Source organism: Podarcis erhardii (assembly GCF_964252035.2).
Source record: "Podarcis erhardii genome assembly, chromosome: 4".
NCBI classification, from domain to species: domain Eukaryota; kingdom Metazoa; phylum Chordata; class Lepidosauria; order Squamata; family Lacertidae; genus Podarcis; species Podarcis erhardii.
The window spans coordinates 13,522,426-13,541,253 of record NC_138508.1 but is presented as its reverse complement, the minus strand read 5'-3'; the positions used below and the strand labels follow the sequence as shown (position 1 = coordinate 13,541,253).

Here is an 18,828-nt window from a genome sequence, read left to right as displayed (position 1 = left end):
TTTCCATCTCTCCATCTCTCTGTGTGTATCAATAATGACTCTCCTGTGTTTGTTCTTTCGTGAAGTAAGTATATACTAGTGCAGAGATGGGGAGACTGCAGCCCTTCAAATGCTGCTGGACTACAGCTGCCTTTAGCCCCAACCAGTGTGGCCAGTGGTCAGGGGTGATGGGAACTGGAGTCCTGCAACATCAGGAGGGCCACAGGTCAGCTCCCCCCTGCCCTGTTGCATGTGTGGTTAAGTGTTCCTTAGATGGCTGGATGGCTCCCACTGTTGGAGAAGTTGACCTGACATGGTGATGCCCATTCATATGGCAACCTCCATCTTGGTCCCTTGCATCAGTGTCTGGAGAGTGGGCTGGTCCCTCAGTATGTAAAAGTTGGGCATCCCTGCTTTAACCTATATAACGGAACCCAGTTAAGGGATAAATAGCACAGAGGACATTAAACATCAAAATTCCATACTCTAGATGATCGTTCCAATCCCACGGGCCTTTTTCTGGGCTTTAACAGGTACCTAATCTTCAGTCAAATGACATCTTAAATTCCCGTTTCTGGTATATAGTCAAAGCCAGAGGGAATAAATCGTTCAGATTGCTAATGATGCCTCACACAAACCAGAGTCTGGTGAGAATTTAATTACCCTTTAATTTCCTGCATCCTTCTTCTTACACCTCGCTACTAGAGGAATATCAATCTTATCGCTGCTAATTTCATCACTGGTTGTGACATTTCGGAAACGGCATCACAGGGGAACCGAGTCGCCCTTACCCTTTGCAAATCCCATATTGCCTCTTCATCGGCGATTCAACCTGTTTGCATATTGCAAAAGAGCATCTGCGGGCGATGTGCAGAACGTAACGTGTCAAAATCGTTGAATTACAAAATTGCAGAGTTGGATGCAACCCCATGGGACATCTAGACCAACCTGAAGCAGCGCAGGAAGCACAGCTAAAGAATCCCTGGCAGATGACTTAAAAACCTCCATTGAAGGAGAGCCCGCCACCTTCTGAGGGAGCCTGTTCCACTTTCAAAGAGCTCTTATGGTCAGAAAATTCTTCATAATTTTTAGCTGGAATTTGAATCCATTGGTTTGGGTCCTACTTTCTGGAGCAGCAGAAAACAAGCTTCCTACATATGACAGACCTTCAGATATTTGAAGATTGCTTTCTTATCACTTCTCAGTCTTCTCCAAGGCTGAACCTACCCAACTCCCTCGAACGTTCCTCATAAGGCTTAGCTCCCAGAGACTGAGAACATGGCATGCAAGGGCAGTGACATGCAAGGAGGAAGGAGAGAGACTTGTTGATTTGGACCAGGATATGATCTGAAGGTGGGACACGGGTGAGATGATCGCCGCAACCCCAGAGTTGGTCACGACTGGACCTAATGGTCAGGGGTCCCTTTACCTTTACTATGATCTGAAGGTACATGAGGCCACAAACTTGCTGACTCTAAGCAGGTCTCGGGAAGGAGTTCAGAAGAGTTCAGAGAGGCATTTGGCACCCCAGAGAAGTTATTTGCCCCTGCTTGGCAGCGCTCCTTGACTTTTTCTCAGAGGAGTTCCTGATCAGGCAGGATTCTGAAACCACACCAACTCCCCCAACAGCTGGATGGAAACAACATGCTCACTAGGCATAAAATGGGGGAAACTGAGCAGGTGGGGGAAGAATAGAGGATTCTGGGAAATGGCACAGCTGGCTGTAATCCTGGACAAGAGTCTTACACACTGCAACACTTTGTTACAGGTCCCACTTGTTGAGCCCTGCTAATGAAATGCAAAACAAGAGAAGGAGGGAGGGATCTGTAGTTCTGCCTTCAGAAAATGTCATTGTTCATTCCTTTTGTCCTCTTCACCACTTTTTAAAAAAGATGTTCTCTTTCTTATGCACACTCTTCCCATGCTTCCCAATTTAACTATGTGCAAAACGTTCAAGAAATGTTTAAATGCTGGATGCTGTGAGAAAAGATTACCCCGCTCCCAGGTGACTTGAAAGCACAGATAATAATATCAATCCAATTAGATATTCTGGCCCCTAGATGATGATTTTTATTATTTTTTTAAGGAAGGAGCAAGAAAGCCGAGAGCCAGTGGTATAAATAGCAGGTGTAATTTCATCAAGCGTGAAAGGAAACCTGAAATTATCACTTTGAAGCTACCTATTAAGCCTTTTAATTTGGCGTATTTAATAGCACCACACTTGTCTGATCATTTCAATTTCCACTTTCCTCATTATTGGTGCGCAAGATTTCAATATCCAAACAAATAGGTAGTGTCTCCAGGGTAATATGACCCTTGTACAGATGTGGAAATAAAAATGATTTTAAAAGTGGAGGGGGACTTCATTGGAAATGGATGCTGCCTAGCCTATTTTGCTCACAAGGACTTAAAAGGAGCCGTGCTAGATCAGGTTAAAAGCCCATCTAATCCAGGATCTTGGGGCTAACCAGATGCCTGTGGGAAGCAAAAAAGCAGGACCTGAGAACAACAGCAAGTGGTATTCAGAGGCACAATACCTCCGACCATGTAGCCAATGTAGAATGTAGCCATTGCAACGAGTAGCTTTGTCCTTCATGAATTTGACCCATCCTAGCAGAGACATCACCTTGCCATCAAAGGTCCGTATAGTAAAAGCTATGGTTTTCCCAGTAGTGATGTATGGAAGTGAGAGCTGGACCATAAAGAAGGCTGATCGCCGAAGAATAGATGCTTTTGAATTCTGGTGCTGGAGGAGACTCTTGAGAGTTCCATGGACTGCAAGAAGATCAAATCTATCCATTCTGAAGGAAATCAGCCCTGAGTGCTCACTGGAAGGACAGATCCTAAAGCTGAGGCTCCAATACTTTGGCCACCTCATGAGAAGAGAAGACTCCCTGGGAAAGACCCTTGGGTTGGGAAAGATGGAGGGCACAAGGAGAAGGGGACGACAGAGGACAAGATGGTTGGATAGTGTTCTCGAAGCTACAAGCATGAGTTTGACCAAACTGCGGGAGGCAGTGGAAGACAGGAGTGCCTGGCGTGCTCTGGTCCAGGGGGTCATGAAGAGTCGGACATGACTAAACGACTAAACAACAACAGCTAGCAGCCATCACTACCTGCTGTGGTAGCAAACGCTGCAATTTAACTGTGAAGGAGAACGGCCTTTTGTTTGTCCCGAATCTCGCACAACTTCAGCTTCGCTGGATAACCCCGGCTCCTAGCAGTTTGAGAAGGAGCAAAACTCTTTTCTAGCTGCTTCATTTTATATGCACCTTATATCCTGCTTTCTCTTCCTTGCCTTCTCTCTAAACTAACAAGCCACCAGCACTTGTGAGCTTTCCAGCAGAGAGGAGTTTCTCCAACCACTCGATCATTTTGGGCTGCCCTTTCCAGCTTTGTGACATCAGGCACGGTTCTCAATCTCCCAGCAACCTGCCCTTTGAACCTTGCATGCTCTCCTCTCCCTCCAGTCTTGTCCTTTTAAACCACCTCGGCTTGTCTCTGTGCTCCGAACCTGCATCACAAACCTTCGTTCTGAGCCGATTTCATTATTTTCATCCTTTGCCAGCCCTAGCAACAATCTGTGTCTGCAATTCCAGCTGCACACCCTGCCACACTCAGGGAACCAACCTACTTGAATGAAAAGCACAAGTGTTTTTCCATTTCTGAAAACGTACATGATCCTAAAAGGATTGTTTCATTTATTAAAACTTTTGTGCTGCCGTTTACATGGAGTTTCAGGGCAATGTACAACAAATTTTGAAATGCAGTAACTGCAATACAAATAAAATGCAGTTAATGACACACACACACACACACACACCACAACCAGCCCATGGGATTTAAGTGTCCACAAATGCCTGGGAGTGTAAATACGTTTTTAATAAGCATTTCAGATTCAAGTTCACCCCTTCCAAGGAACTACTTCCATGCCATTTCAAAGTTGCATTTCATTCACAAAAGTCATTGCTTTCTTGAAGGGGGTGGTTCAGAATTATACAAGCTACTCTGCTAAAGCATAAAATATGCTTAAGACTGAGAAAACATAAAAACACATATGCAGTGTAGTGTGAGCAATTGCTTTATTTATTCGTCCCAGCAATTGTGATATTTAGGCTTAAACAACAGAGAGTGAGAAATGATAAACGCAATGCCAACAATCAAACACAGAGTTAAGTGCAGTGAAACCCCTATACATAACTGAACTAAAATTAAAATTGAATTGCATTTAAAATTGCCCAACGTTCCACCCAGCAATTATAGGAGCAACTTTCAGGTGTAATTCAGTTAGGTAAAGGGACCCCTGACCATTAGGTCCAGTCGTGGCCGACTCTGGGGTTGCAGCGCTCATCTTGCTTTATTGGCTGAGTGAGCCAGCGTACAGCTTCCGGGTCATGTGGCCAGCATGACTAAGCCGCTTCTGGCGAACCAGAGCAGTGCACGGAAACGCCGTTTACCTTCCTGCCGGAGTGGTACCTATTTATCTACTTGCACTTTGACATGCTTTCGAACTGCTAGGTTGGCAGGAGCAGGGACCGAGCAACGGGAGCTCACCCCGCAAAGGGGATTCGAACCGCCGACCTTCTGATTGGCAAGTCCTAGGCTCAGTGGTTTAAACCACAGCGCCACCCGCGTCCCTTGTAATTCAGATACTTTTGCATTAATTCAGTGAATTGGTTAACCCCAGTTTGTTCATTCTGAGCACCTTTCATGTGTGGCAACATGTTGATGCCTCTCTTGGCTCAGAGGAGAAGTGATTCCATGGAGAATGGTGCCACCACAGAAAAGGCTCCCCCTGCTAGCTGCTGCTAAATGAACCTCCATAGGTGGCAACACCCCCAAGAAGAGCATCATCATGAAATCATAGAGACCGAGTAGGGCAGTAAGGGGGAAAGTGCTTTCCTCCTTCAGGTAACCTAGTCCCAAGCTGTTAAGGGTTTCATCGTTTTGAACCAAAACCTTAAATCAGGCACCTTACTGGTACCTTACTGATTCTAAATTCGGTACCTTACTGGCAGCCAGTTCAACAACTTTAAGAGCTGTGTAATTAAGAGTTGGGAAGCAGGTGGCACTGTGGGTTAAACCACAGAGCCTAGGACTTGCCGATCAGAAGATCGGCGGTTCGAATCCCCGCGATGGGGTGAGCTCCCGTTGCTCGGTCCCTGCTCCTGCCAACCTAGCAGTTCGAAAGCATCTCAAAGTGCAAGTAGATAAATAGGTACCGCTCTGGCGGGAAGGTAAACAGCATTTCCGTGCGCTGCTCTGGTTTGCCAGAAGCGGCTTAGTCATGCTGACCACATGACCCGGAAGCTGTACACCGGCTCCCTCAGCCAATAAAGCAAGATGAGCGCCGCAACCCCAGAGTCGGTCACGACTGGACCTAATGGTCAGGGGTCCCCTTGCCTTTACCTTTAATTAAGAGTTGCATTTTACACTAGCTGCACCTTCTGGACCAGAGTTAAGGGCAGCCCCATGTAGAACACACTGCAGTAGTCCAGTCATGAGCTTACCAATGCATGAGTTGCAGTGGCAAGCCTATCCCTATCCAGGAATAGTTCCTAGCCAAAGAAAACGACTTAATCATTGCTCTAGTATTCTCACTTCCTTTTGTCTTACCTTTACCAGCAGTGCAATGAGTTTAGCATCATCTGAAGGCGAGGGGAAAGATTAATCCATCAACATTTTGCCCTTTAAGTCAAAGGGAGGACTTGAAAGGTGATGTTAGCAATTGCTAGGTTCTGTTCATCATTCAAGAACACCCTTCAGCAGTGAGCAATCCGGGCTTGATTGATGTCGTGTGCCCTTTCAGCTTCCAGGGAAGGCTGTATTTTGAAGGAAGCGTGACATCTGTAGGGTGGCAGACAGCGGGGAAATATACGAAAGCACTGTGGAAGAATGATGTGAGGAAATGACAAGAGACTTGTATTGCATCAATGGGGGGAGAGATTTGAAGCAGTTTTGAAATACATCAGATCCTACGGTCCTCCAGGTATTGTATGACTCTCATCATCCCAGCAAGCATAACCAATGGTCAGGGTTGATGGAAGATATAGTCCAGTAATATCTGAACTGGTTCCCCATGCCTTTTATTGCAGGTCAAAGATCCCATTAAATCAGGCCTACAAATAGATCAATAGATACACACACACTACTGGATCCTAGTTCAGATAAGGGGACCATTTGTGCCTACACACACACACACACACACACACACACACACAGCAACCTAGCAGTTCAAAAGCACGTCAAAGTGCAAGTAGATAAATAGGTACCACTTCAGCAGGAAGGTAAACGACGTTTCCGTGCGCTGCTCTGGTTCGCCAGAAGCGGCTTAGTCATGCTGGCCACATGACCCGGAAGCTGTACGACGGCTCCCTCGGCCAATAAAGCGAGATGAGCGCCGCAACCCCAGAGTCGGTCACAACTGGACATAATGGTCAGGAGTCCCTTTACCTTTATACCTGCACTTAATATAAGGAAACAGATCTCCAAATTTTAAAACGCCTTTCCCCAGCCAAATAATGTGCACAGAAGTGCATATATTATTGAAGATAACAAATGTGCATCATATTAGGGGAAATTACTAGCATTTTTTTTTTACTATTAGTCAAAACTGCAAAACTGCAAAAATGTGTTTGATTGGAAGAAATCGGTACTAAAATGTGAACAGATTTTTATGAGGCTTAAAAAGTAATAATAATGAACCACACTGAACTGGAAAAATGAGAGAAACCAAGAAAACTGAAATTGACAAGTCTGTCCATCCCTTATGGCGTTTAATTGGGATTACTTCCTAGTCAATGTGTTTAGGATTACAAATGATTGCGACACAGACACACACACCATATTTCAAGGCACACACAGCACTTTACACAACCCCGTGCAACCTGCTACATGCCCTCAGCCTGCCTGAACCCACGCCAGCCCTCTCAAATCCTAAAGCTGCAGCCATGTTTGTTGCATCAGCCTTGAGTATTTGTCACGTGTGTTTTGTTTGAGAGAATGTTCCCCGCCTTCTAAATTTAGTTGCTGCTTTAAAATAGGAGAAGAAGCATTTGCTAGCTAGCAGAGAATAATGGAAGTGTCAAATATTAGAGCGTGTAAGACTCCAAGCGGAATGCATAATATCTAAAGCAGCACAGAGGCTGGAATCAAACGAAGTAGGAATCTGCTCCAGCACGCGGGTCAGGTGTGGGTTGCTTCTGCGAAGCAGGCGGAGGCGCTGGCACTAAATTTTAAACCTCTTGGGATTTTTCTCCACCCCCTCTCCATGGTTTCCATCATTTGGGTTTAGCGATATTTTTTTCTCTCAGCAGCCCTTCCTACCATTTTTGTTCCACACATTGGAGTAAGTTGCTGGGAATCTCTGCATTAATCTCTGCATTGTCAAGGACAAGCTGGTGTCAGGTCAGCCATCCTTCCCCACTTCCAGAAGGTATTTCCTTCCAAAATTATAGCTTGCTGTTTCACTCAGAAGTCTCACTATCTGCAGAAATGCCTTTTGCATGACCTGTTGTGACGGCTCAGTGAATTATTATTTTTATTTATTTTTTAGAAGGTTGAGCCATTGACTAGAAACAGAATCTGGAAATTTAAAACAGCAGGTCTTCCTTCAGAAAGTCAAAATGTGAACAGCTCCCAGGATGATCACAGTAGAATCCAGCATAGCCCAACTACAAAGCCTTATTTAACTTCTTTTTGAAACCTACTCAAGTTCCAAACAGAGTTTAAGATAAATTCACATAGTAAAAGAATGAACAAACGTGTTGTTCTTCAAACCCCATTTTTAAAGTTTTAAAAACTGTGTTGTAACCACCTGTATGCATATGCACACTTCATTCGTTACTTCAGCAGAAATGCATCAGTTTGATAGATTGTATTCGATGCAGATTAATACCATATTCTGAAAAGGACAGTCAGTTTATTCAGAGGTAATACCCAGTCTTTTCAAGGACCCAACCTTTGTAAGTCTACTCACAGATAATTCTTACTGTTTTCAGTGAGGCTCCTTTCCAGATAAGTGAGCATAGAATTGCACTTAGCTTGGAATGACAACTAGATAAGGCATTTGCAAAGCGGTTTGAACCTTGTGAGTGCTACACAAACATTGCGTGGTGATTATTATAATAACGATGAAGATGATGGTGCCACAGCTTCGGTTTCAATGTCTGTCACAACACGAAAGCGATTAGATTCAGGAAGTCGACATTTTCAGTCACATAAAAGAAGACGAGGCAGTTTTGGAAAAGATGAGTTTTCTGAACGTAAGGGGAAAGGACATACGTTGTCTTTTGTACCGCAAATTCATTTATGCCAACAAGTGGGGTAAAACCATGGAGTCATAGAGTTGCTAGGGACCCCAAAAGTTATCAGGTCCAGCCTTTTCCTGGTGCAGGAATTCCACTGCTGTTGTTGTTGTTGTTTAGTTGTTTAGTCGTGTCCGACTCTTCCTGACCCCATGGACCAGAGCACGCCAGGCACTCCTGTCTTCCACTGCCTCCCGCAGTTTGGTCAGACTCATGCTGGTATCTTCAAGAACACTATCCAGCCATCTCGTCCTCTGTCATCCCCTTCTCCTTGTGCCCTCCATCTTTCCCAACATCAGGGTCTTTTCCAGGGAGTCTTCTTTTCTCAGGAAATAGCCAAAGCCTCAGCTTCAGGATCTGTCCTTCCAATGAGCACTCAGGGCTGATTTCCTTCAGAATGGAGAGGTTTGATCTTCTTGCAGTCCATGGGACTCTCAAGAGTCTCCTCCAGCACCATAATTCAAAAGCATCAATTATTTGGCGATCAGCCTTCTTCATGGTCCAGCTCTCACTTCCATACATCACTACTGGGGAAACCATAGCTTTAACTATACGGACCATTGTTGGCAAGGTGATGTCTCTGCTACATCATCCCTAATAAGTGTCCATGCAACCTCTAATGATTAAAAATGTCTAATGAGGGCTCTGCTGTGCTTCCACAACTGGAGGCAGCAGTTGCTGGAAACCATAGGAAGAGAGAGGGCTCTGGTGCTTGAATTCTGCTTGCTGGTTTCCCACAGGCACTTGGTTGGCCGCTGTGAGAACAGGATGCTGGGTTAGAGGGGACATTGGTCTGATCCAGCGGTCTCTCCTTCTCTTCTTATGCCAACCAGATGCCTGTAGGAAACCCACAAGCAGGACTCACCCTAACTGTGCTTTTCAGTAACTGATGTCCAGAGGCATGCTTCCTCTGACAGTAGTGCTCCAATGACATCCTTATACTCCATGAATTTTCAAATCCCCTTTTCAAGCCACCCAAGCTGGTGGCCATCAATAACTTTTGTGGGAGCAGATTGTTAGATGGTTAGATAGCACTCTTGAGACCTTTCCTGGGGCCAGCACCTGCAAGACCCTTGAGGACTGGGCCAGGATGCTACCTGGGTTCCACCTGACTTTAATTTCCTGTTCAGACATAACGCCCAATCAGGACTTGAATATGTACCCCTTCTGTTCAGCACAGCAGGTCAGTACCTATGGTTATGAACTTGCAGAAACGAAGCGGTGTTATGCTAGTAGGAGAACGTTGTTTTTTCTGGAAGCTTTGGCTGCTATTTTTAACAAGCCTATTTATATAGTTGTTTCCACCTATCACCAAGGTAGAGCTTCAGCTTTTGCAAAACCAAGGTGTTCCTGAATGGGGTTCTGTGAACAACATATAACACCTGCAAGCCTCGTTTCTCCAGATCATTCAGACCTACATAGTTCTCACTTGACAACTGTGTTGGCCAGTGGGGACGTGCATGTGTGAATTGGGCCATCAGGTAGTGGAGCTGGTTCACATATTAGCTGGCTGGTAACTTCAGTTGTTCCTCCATGCTTACTCAAAATACATGGGGTCGGGAATAAGGGCTGTATCCAATGCTACTCCTACTCAAAGTAGGACCCATTGAAAGTCCAGAAAACAAACAAACAGTAAGTTTCCCTGGAAATATAATTCAAAAACAGTATTAAATATAAATATAATATCTAAATAAGACAATACACAATGGAGGCCTAACATAAACAGGATATTTTTCAATGCTACTGTTTCCGAATTTTTTAGATAGATAATAATATACTCACAATAAATATAAATAAAAATACATGGGGTCAGTTGAAGGCACCTCTCTTCAGATGTCCTGCACAATATGTGGACAGTTTGACCAGAACAATATCAGAATGTTTAGTACACATTTAGTGCATGTCAGGAGGAATGGCCGATCAGGAATTTAGTGGTACAGTTATGGTCTCAGTGTCATTTTTTCATGACATGTATATTGTGGTAAGATTGGACAGTCCATATACCTAGTAACTACCCTACCCATGTAAGCAGATGCCCACTGACAGACCATTAATAACGTGAGGAAAATCAAAATAAGTTGATGAACACACACACACACACCTGTACAGGTGAAAATGCACTGGTCCTGTCTTCTCCCAAAGTTCATTTTTCTCCAGGTAGCAGACCACCATATTCTGCTTTTGCAGAGCTATTCAAGGGCTGCTTCATGTTACAATACCCATCTTTCCAGTTTCAGAAACTGAAAGCAATAGTTGCTAGGTTAGAGTCTGAGTGTCAGAACCAGAGACTTACTGCCATTTTGCAAAAGTGTGTTCATGAACACTTCCACGGACTAAAAATCCAGGTGCAGCAATTACTGAGGGTTACATTTCAAAAGGCTCTCTGAAGAAGGGCCAGTGGGCATTCCATCTTAATCACCACTGGTACCTTCTGGTCTCAAAGAGGTATAGATAAACCAGGCATTTTCTGCACTGTTCTAAAATTAAGATAACTTATAGATTAATTCCTTTTCATATTTGGTCTTTGGGTTCTTGAGAGGTGCGGATAATATAGGTACAAATTTAAATGTGAAATGATATGATGAGTGTGATATAATATCTCAGTAAATAATGGCATGCTCGTACAGTGATTCAACAATTTGTTTCCGCAAGTGAAATGATATATAGGCTGCCAATTTTAGACTTGTTGTCTTTGTATACTTGAAAGATGTCTGCAATATGCTGGAGACAGATATAAATATAGATGTAGATGATATAGATATATCCAGTATCCTAACAAAAATATCTCATCTTATGATGTTTAATTTGAAAGAAATGATCACTATGATAAAAAAATGACCTAGAAGCAAAAGAGGCACACATTTTTATTTCCATTAGATTCTATCCACCATTCAACTGATGTTTGCATGCTCTGCCCACTCCTGCAACCAGTTTGCTTTCAGAACCATTTATATTTATATTTCATCTGCCCTTCTTTTGTGTCTGCATGATTTGCATCTTAATTTCTGCATGAGGCTCACATTATTTCAAATCCAGATATCTGTGGCGCTAAGAAGCCATTCATAGGTTTCCATGTATGTTGTTTTTCCCCACCCTTTGTTTCCCGTTACTAAATTTCAAATATGCTTGGAATGTAAAAGTGGCATGAAACTTTTGTGACGCAAGCAAATACTTACAAATTCGGAGTCGTCCTCTAATTGGACATTTTTTACTTTTTCTAGCTTTGTCCAACCTTCAGGAATGGACAATACATTATCTTATCAGTCCTTAACCATACTGGATTCCAAATTGAAAGCCAAACCTTTATTTCAGTTGAAGTGAGAAAACTGGACGGGCACATCATGCAGAATATTTTTTCTTTTATTTGTATAAGTATTTAGTCTCGCTCAGTTTAAAAGAACCACAGTTGGTTAATCATGTGACTTTCAGCTGATTGATTAATTAATTGCTAGTTTCATCAATTTGAAAATGAGTAAAAACTATCATTATGAAGGAACCACTCTCTTTTCAGATTTTTACTTATATTATTATTAGTAACAACTACTGCTACTACAAAAACAACAATGTAGTACTATGAAACAACTGCACTGAAAAATACTATAGAGTAATATTATTTAATATAATTATATTGTTGTAATATGAGGCGCAAGGATCATTTCAGAAAGGGAAGATAGATGCCTAGTTTTATCAATAGCCAGCCATCAATAATCAAACCAATTTTGCGTTTATCTTTTTTTTCTTTTCTTTAAGCACCAAATCTTCAGGGTGGTGGTGGTGTTGTTTTTTAACCGTTTTGCTTTACCCCAAAAGAAAATTGAGCAAAGTCACTGCAGTTGTTTTTCCACTTTTACAAACTAGTTGTTTTGTCAGCATGAGTGTGACAACAATTAGACGTCCTTGTTTTTGCCCCCATGCCTTTTCTCCTTCACAGTCATTCAATGACAGGCGTAAAAAGAACTTCATCTTTTCACGAAAATTCCCATTCTACAAGAACAAGGAGCTGAGTGAGCAGGATACGAGTGACCCGGAACGTAAGTAAAACGCTTAGAGGAGACGATGTCACGGTGCAGGAGATGCGCATGACACTGGTACCCTACACTCTGAGCACACCGACACACTTAGGCAAACAAACGTCAGGGTCAGGACAGGTGAGGAGGCATTACTACTGTGACCAATGCAAGATGGCAGTCTGGATTCCTTTCTCCTTTGGAATATCCAAAGCTACCACCACTGGTTGGATAATTCTTCTCTGCTGCTTAATTTAAAGGTTGTGTTTCAGCCATATTTACACTTGCTTAAATTGCCCAGCTTCAAATTTTTGCTAAGGAGAAAGCAACAAGTGCTCAGACATTGCTTTTCCTTTTTTGCTTCCTTCTGGTGGACTTGGAACCACCTATGTTTCTAGCCGGCTCTCTGGTTTTAAACTCCGAATGACATGTATAAGAAACAATGAAATGGGCTTAGGCCCTTATCTCATGCATCTTCTCTGCATGCAGAAGGTCCCAGGTTTGGTCCTTGGCATCTCCAGATACAGGTGGGGCAAATCGCTGCCTGAAACCCAGTTTCTGCCAATGTGAATCTGAGCTGGATGGACCAGTGATCTCAACTAGTATAAAGGAATATCCTTACCTCCCATGTACTCAGTGTGCAAGCTGCAGAACACAAATCCCATTGCCTGTTTTTTGCTTTTCCAAAGAGCATGTGTGGTGGTTTGGCCTGCGTGTGAACTGGAAGGCACATCATGGTAGCACAGTCTGGGTCTCTTCCCAGCTTTTCAGGTTAAAAGGAAAGAGTCTTAGACTACTGCAATGCACTCTGCATGGGTCTACCTTTGAAAGTGACCCAGAAATTACAATTAATCCAGAATGCAGCAGCTAGACTGGTGACTGGGAGTGGCCACCGAGACCACATAACACCAGTCCTGAAAGACCTACATTGGCTCCCAATAGGTTTCCGAGCACAATTCAAAGTCTTGGTGCTGACCTTTAAAGCCCTAAATGGCCTCAGCCCAGTATACCTGAAGGAGCATCTCCACCCCCATCATTCAGCCCAGACACTGAGGTCCAGTGCTGAGGGCCTTCTGGTGGTTCCCTCCCTGCGAGAAGTGAGGTTACAGGCAACCAGGCAGAGGGTCTTCTTGGTAGTGGTGCCCACCCTGTGGAACGCCCTCCCATCAGATGTCAAGGAAGTAAACAACTACATGACTTTTAGAATACATCTGAAGGCAGCCCTGTTTAGGGAAGTTTTTAATGTGTGATGTTTTATCGTGCTTTTAATATTCTATTGGGAGACGCCCAGAGTGGCTGGGGAAACCCAGCTAGATGGGCGTGTGATTGAGATCTATGAGTGCCACCTCGAATGATTAAGCAGAAGTGGGAAATCAGAAGTGCCAATCAATAACTAAGGAATCTAAAATCATTCAGCAGAAATCAGGAAATCTGTGTCAAACTGAATATGACAATGAGGGGAACTCTTAATACCTTTTAATTCTTTTCTTTTTAAAGACTAGTTTGATCCTCAACCACTTTTGGTTGCCTAAATGGATCCTTATGTACAAATTAAAACATTTTAGTGTTGTTTTGCCAAATGGAGTTCTATATTTTAAATGAATGCATTAAAAGCCAGATGTTGGTGCTGAAGGGTAAACTGGGACAAGATAGTAAATTTTAAAATCCCATTCTTAGATTAGATTAGATTAGATTAGATTAGATTAGATTAGGAGAGGTGGAAGCTGTGCATTTTTAAAGAAAATTTGCTGCAGTTACTTTTTTGTGTCTCCTAACATTTGCAACAATGGACTTGTTCACATGACACTGTAAACCAAACTATGGTTTAGCAAGACCTCACAAGCTTTCTTTGCTCCATCAAGATCCTCCTTGCTTCTATACTGCACTGAGCTAAGCCAGGGTTTGGCGCCTAGTTAAACTGCTCCATCCTCACTAATTGCCAACCGTAGCCAAGAATAAACCTTGAGTTAGAACAAACTTGGACTTGGCGCAGAACAACACGGCAGTAAAAAGAACTGGGGAAGAGCATGGGCTCGCCAAACCATCGTTCGACATGTCGTGTCATGTGAACCAAGTCAGAATTCTGAATGATGTGCCAAAGCATCTTACACTCTGTTTTTTTAAATCGGCAAAGGGATTTGTGTCGTCTGGCTTGCATACTGAGTCTGTAGGCCAATTCATATGTTTCCAACATGTGCCACTCATAGTTTAAAACCAATGAGCCGCCCAGAACCACTGGTGCTCCTGAAGTCAGGCCATGTGGCCCAGAACACAAGGACCATGGTGCTGGTCTTCCAGCATCACTCGCTGACTGCTTGCCTGGTTTGCCAGCCAATCTTCATCTGAGCTACTTTTCTACATCAGGGATGGGGATACAATGGCTTTCCAGATGTTGATAGACTCCATCTCCTGTCAACTCCAGCCTGCATGGCCAGTGATGAGGGATGACAGGACTTGTGCAACAGAAACACCTGGAGAGTCGTGGGTTCCTCATCCCTTGTCCTACAGTTTCCTTAAGAACCCGTACGCTTTCTTCCTTTCACCGAAATAGATTGCCTTACCATATGGCTTCCTCAGGCCCTTTGAATTTGAGGGCAGGAGTCATTTCCCAAAAGCGCAGGAATCCAGACTGTGTGATCTGCATGGTCAGTCATGGTAGTATCCATTTCAACGCCACTGACTTCTTCCTTCCTCTTCTGCGGCTGTTCTTGTCTTTCATTGCTCTCTCTGGGGAAACTCCCGTGCAGGACATCCCCGGATTAGGTGACGACGGTTATGGAACAAAGACTCTGAGTAAGTTCCCAGGAATGGTCACTGTCACCCCAGTCTTTTTCTTTCTTTCTTTCTTTCTTTTAAATAAATTTGGTTTCCTTTTTAGTTTGGCTTTTGTTCTTTCCCCAAGGACCTCCCACCCCTGGCATGCACAAGATTAGATTTTATTTTTATTTTGTTTTAATTTCGTTCCCCAGCTTTGAATGCACTGGGTGAAATAAGTTTCCATTGTTTTGTTTTGTTTTCGTTCTGCATGATAATATTAATAGCATACAGCATATGAAACAGGTATGTCTAATTCTGTAAATAACACTTTTTTTGGTTTACAAATAATGCACCATTGATCCTTTCCTGACAGGTTTTGGGGATTTTACACCAGTCGTTTTTAACCCCTCCCTCCCCTCCCACTGGGTTCCTACAGCTGTCTCAAAGATGATCTGGTCAGGGTTGATCTCAAGGGTCACTGCCATCTGACAACAGCTGATGCATCTTCTCCTCAGGAAGGTCAAGTAGTACTGCCTGGCCATGAAAATAGGAGATATGGGGCACCCTCTCCTCCATACAACATTGCCTGGTGCAAGGTTGGGTGCTGTGGCCCTCCAGATGTTGCTCCTATCAGCCCTGACCACTGACCATGGTCTTTGAGGCTGACTGGAGCTGAAATCCAACAACATCTGGAGTGCTTCAGGTTCTTTGGCCTAGAGAGAGAAGAGGGGCAGCTAAGTGAGCGGAGGCCACAGTTTCTCCTTACCACCATCACTTGCCCGCTCGTGTCGGGGGAGAACATCTCTGCTAGACCAAGACAAAGGCCCATCTAGTCCAACATCTCACAGTGGCCAACCAGAAGCCCATGTGAAGCCCACATGGGAGACCTGAGTGCAGCAGTATTCTTCTCACTTGAGATTCCCAGCATTTGGTATCCAGAGGCTGTGTGGAGAAGTATGGGGGAGCCACTATGGGCGTGATGCCAAGCGCCACCCAATCATGGATTTGCTCTGGCTTGGACCTCACTTGCCATCTTCCCTTCCCCTGCAATGTGCAGACATGGGAGAGTATGGGGTGTGTTGTATGGTATAGTCATCCTGTGATGACGGTGAAGGTCCAAAAAGCTGAGCAGCAGCCAGATGAACTGGGAACATGCTCCAGAGCCACCTACAAAACAATGTTCCTCTGTGATGGATGCTCAGAGGTCTTCTGAATATGGAAAAGCTTCCCAGAACTTAGAACCACTGCTTTAGACCAGTCTTTCCCAACCTGATCACTCTTCAGATATTGTTGGACTACAGCTCCCATCATCCCTGACCATTGGCCATGCTAGCTGTGGATGATGGACATTGTAGTCCAACAGCATCTAGTAGACACTAGGTTGGGGAAGACAGTTTTAGACAGCCTCCACGTAGAACTCATACCAATACCCAGAATGCACTTCATGCTTAATCTTCCTAGATTGCATCGCAAAACACAGCAAAGGTTTGTTTCTGAATGTTCCACTTTATCCCCACCCCTTTTTTTGTTAACTTTGTCAGTTCGTAGCCTTAATGCTTTGCTTTCATTGGAAGAAACCAGGAGAGCTGGGGGTGGATTACAATCCTAGGGAATTGCCTGAGGCTGCAAACACCTCCCTGGTGAGAGTAGACAGCACCATTTTGACTGCGTAAGGACTAGCACCCACCCTTAAACATTGCCAATCGTGGAAATTATAGTTTCAAGAGTAGGTATCCTAGAAAAACGCAACCTCAGGTCAAAACTAGACAGGACACCACTCGCACAGTGAGCTATTGTGTGAATGGCAATTTTAAAATAAATTTAAATAAAGTACCTATTAACACCAGGCAGGGACCTTCTTCGTTCTGCTTTTTCTTTTTTTAATTGTCTTCAGAAAATTATACAGACAGCAAAACGAAGAAGTCTAAATTAACATTGCCTTCTACCAATAAGAAATAATAATAACTATTACAATAATGAAAATACTAACAATACATTTACTTCCCCTTTTAAATTTCTATTCTGGTTACAATATATTACTATTCTATAAGAATCTATTATATCCTTTGCTGTTCCATATATTATTTTATTTCCCGAATTCAACCTAACCCTCCCCTCCTTCCCCCTGCTTCCCTTCACCTGTGTGAGATCTTCCCGTCATAAGATTTTTTTTCTAGTTGCTTTAATAAGATAGAATAACATGGAAACTGTTAAATTATAATTACTTCTTTTGTTCTTGCACGCTTTTGATGCCTACTAAAAACCATTTTCTTTCAGCAAGTCTGCCCAGACGTGCAATTTTGTTATATATACTTGCTTACATTGGCTTGTTTTTAAAGTCTCCTGGTTTTTATGGTGATTTTGGGGATACAGTCGTACCATGGAAGTCGAACGGAATCCATTCCGGAAGTCCGTTCGACTTCCAAAACATTCGAAAACCAAATCGCAGCATCTCATTGGCTGCAGCAAGCTCCTGCAGCCAATCAGAAGCCACAGAATCCCCCTTGGACATTCGGGTTCCAAAAGAACATTTGCAAACCGGAACAATCCCTTCCGGGTTTGCGGCGGTTCAGGAGCCAAAACGTCCAATTTCCAGGGAGTTCGGGATCCAAGGTACAACTGCATATACTTTATACTCCTACTTTTTATACCCTTTCCATTTTACAGTATTTTATATAAACTGCGTAGAGCTTTTAAATAAAAATTAACAAGTATCTAAATTTTGTTAAATGAATCATGAATAAATCAAATTAAATTAAATCAATTGGAAGTGCAGGAGGACCTATCTGGGTAGGGATCCTGGTGGCGGGAGGGGTGTGGAGTTGGGGACTTTAACTGCTCCCCTCACAGACACGCTGATCCAGATAGGATATTTCAATTAACTATATGCATGGGGAAAGGCTCCCATTCAGTTCCTGTGTGGCCCTCAACCTTATGGTGAATACGTAAGAGAAAACGATAGAGGTTGGAATGCATTTCTTAAAACTCTAGTAAGAAACCACTGAGGATTTTCCTGCCTGCCCCTGCATCACTCTTAACCTTGCAACGACCTCACTTGATATGCATAATGGCTGCCTACTTTCTATGGAGTTTTCCAGTTCTTTTTTTCCAATGCACATGTCCATGCAGGAAAAAGCAAAAACTCCAGCGCTGCCTTCATTGCCCACTGCTACGAATGCGCTTTTCATTACAGGCATGTATGCTTGTGTGCACAACTTGATTCAACCCTTGGGGTTTCCTTTGTTGCTGAGCATCTTCCTGAACATCAGTTAACCCCACCTGATGCTCGACTTTCCCTGTGAAAGGAGGGGTGCATTATCTCTTGTGGAGCTGAGAGGTTCGGTTGCTGAGCAAAGGGCATTTCTCGTTGATAGACCAACTCCTGCCACCCTCCAAATTTCAGTAATTTAGAGAGGAATTAGCAAGAATCAGCAGGAGAGTACATGAAAGCTGGGCAAAATATAGATGGGCTCTCTCGCTTTTTATTCCTGAATGGATATTCTTTCTGTGAATGCAGTGTGGGGTGAAAACTGCATTCCTCATACAGTCCTCTAAGAATAAAAAAATCCATTGGATTTTGTAAAGGAGGATTGGGGAGCCTTTTTCAAACTATGGGATGTGTGCCCTTCAGAGAAACCTTCCAGGTGTGGGCGGGGCCGGAGGCAAAGGTGGGTGGAGCAATTGATGCAAATTTTGCCTTAGGCTAGTTTCTACACACATACACACGCCACCTCTGTGTCAAGCAAGAGGCATGATCAGAGTTCAAGAATACCTTCCAG

General features: G+C 43.6%; 1 protein-coding gene across 1 annotated transcript in view; it reads left to right on the top strand.

The window, feature by feature from the left end:
* Positions 1-18,828, top strand: part of DLG2 (discs large MAGUK scaffold protein 2) — an 880,772-nt gene that overhangs the window by 841,642 nt on the left and 20,302 nt on the right. The window contains exon 23 of the mRNA XM_081859540.1: positions 12,217-12,316. Within this exon, the coding sequence (XP_081715666.1) occupies positions 12,217-12,316 (100 nt within the window). The remainder of the gene's footprint in view (positions 1-12,216; positions 12,317-18,828) is intronic.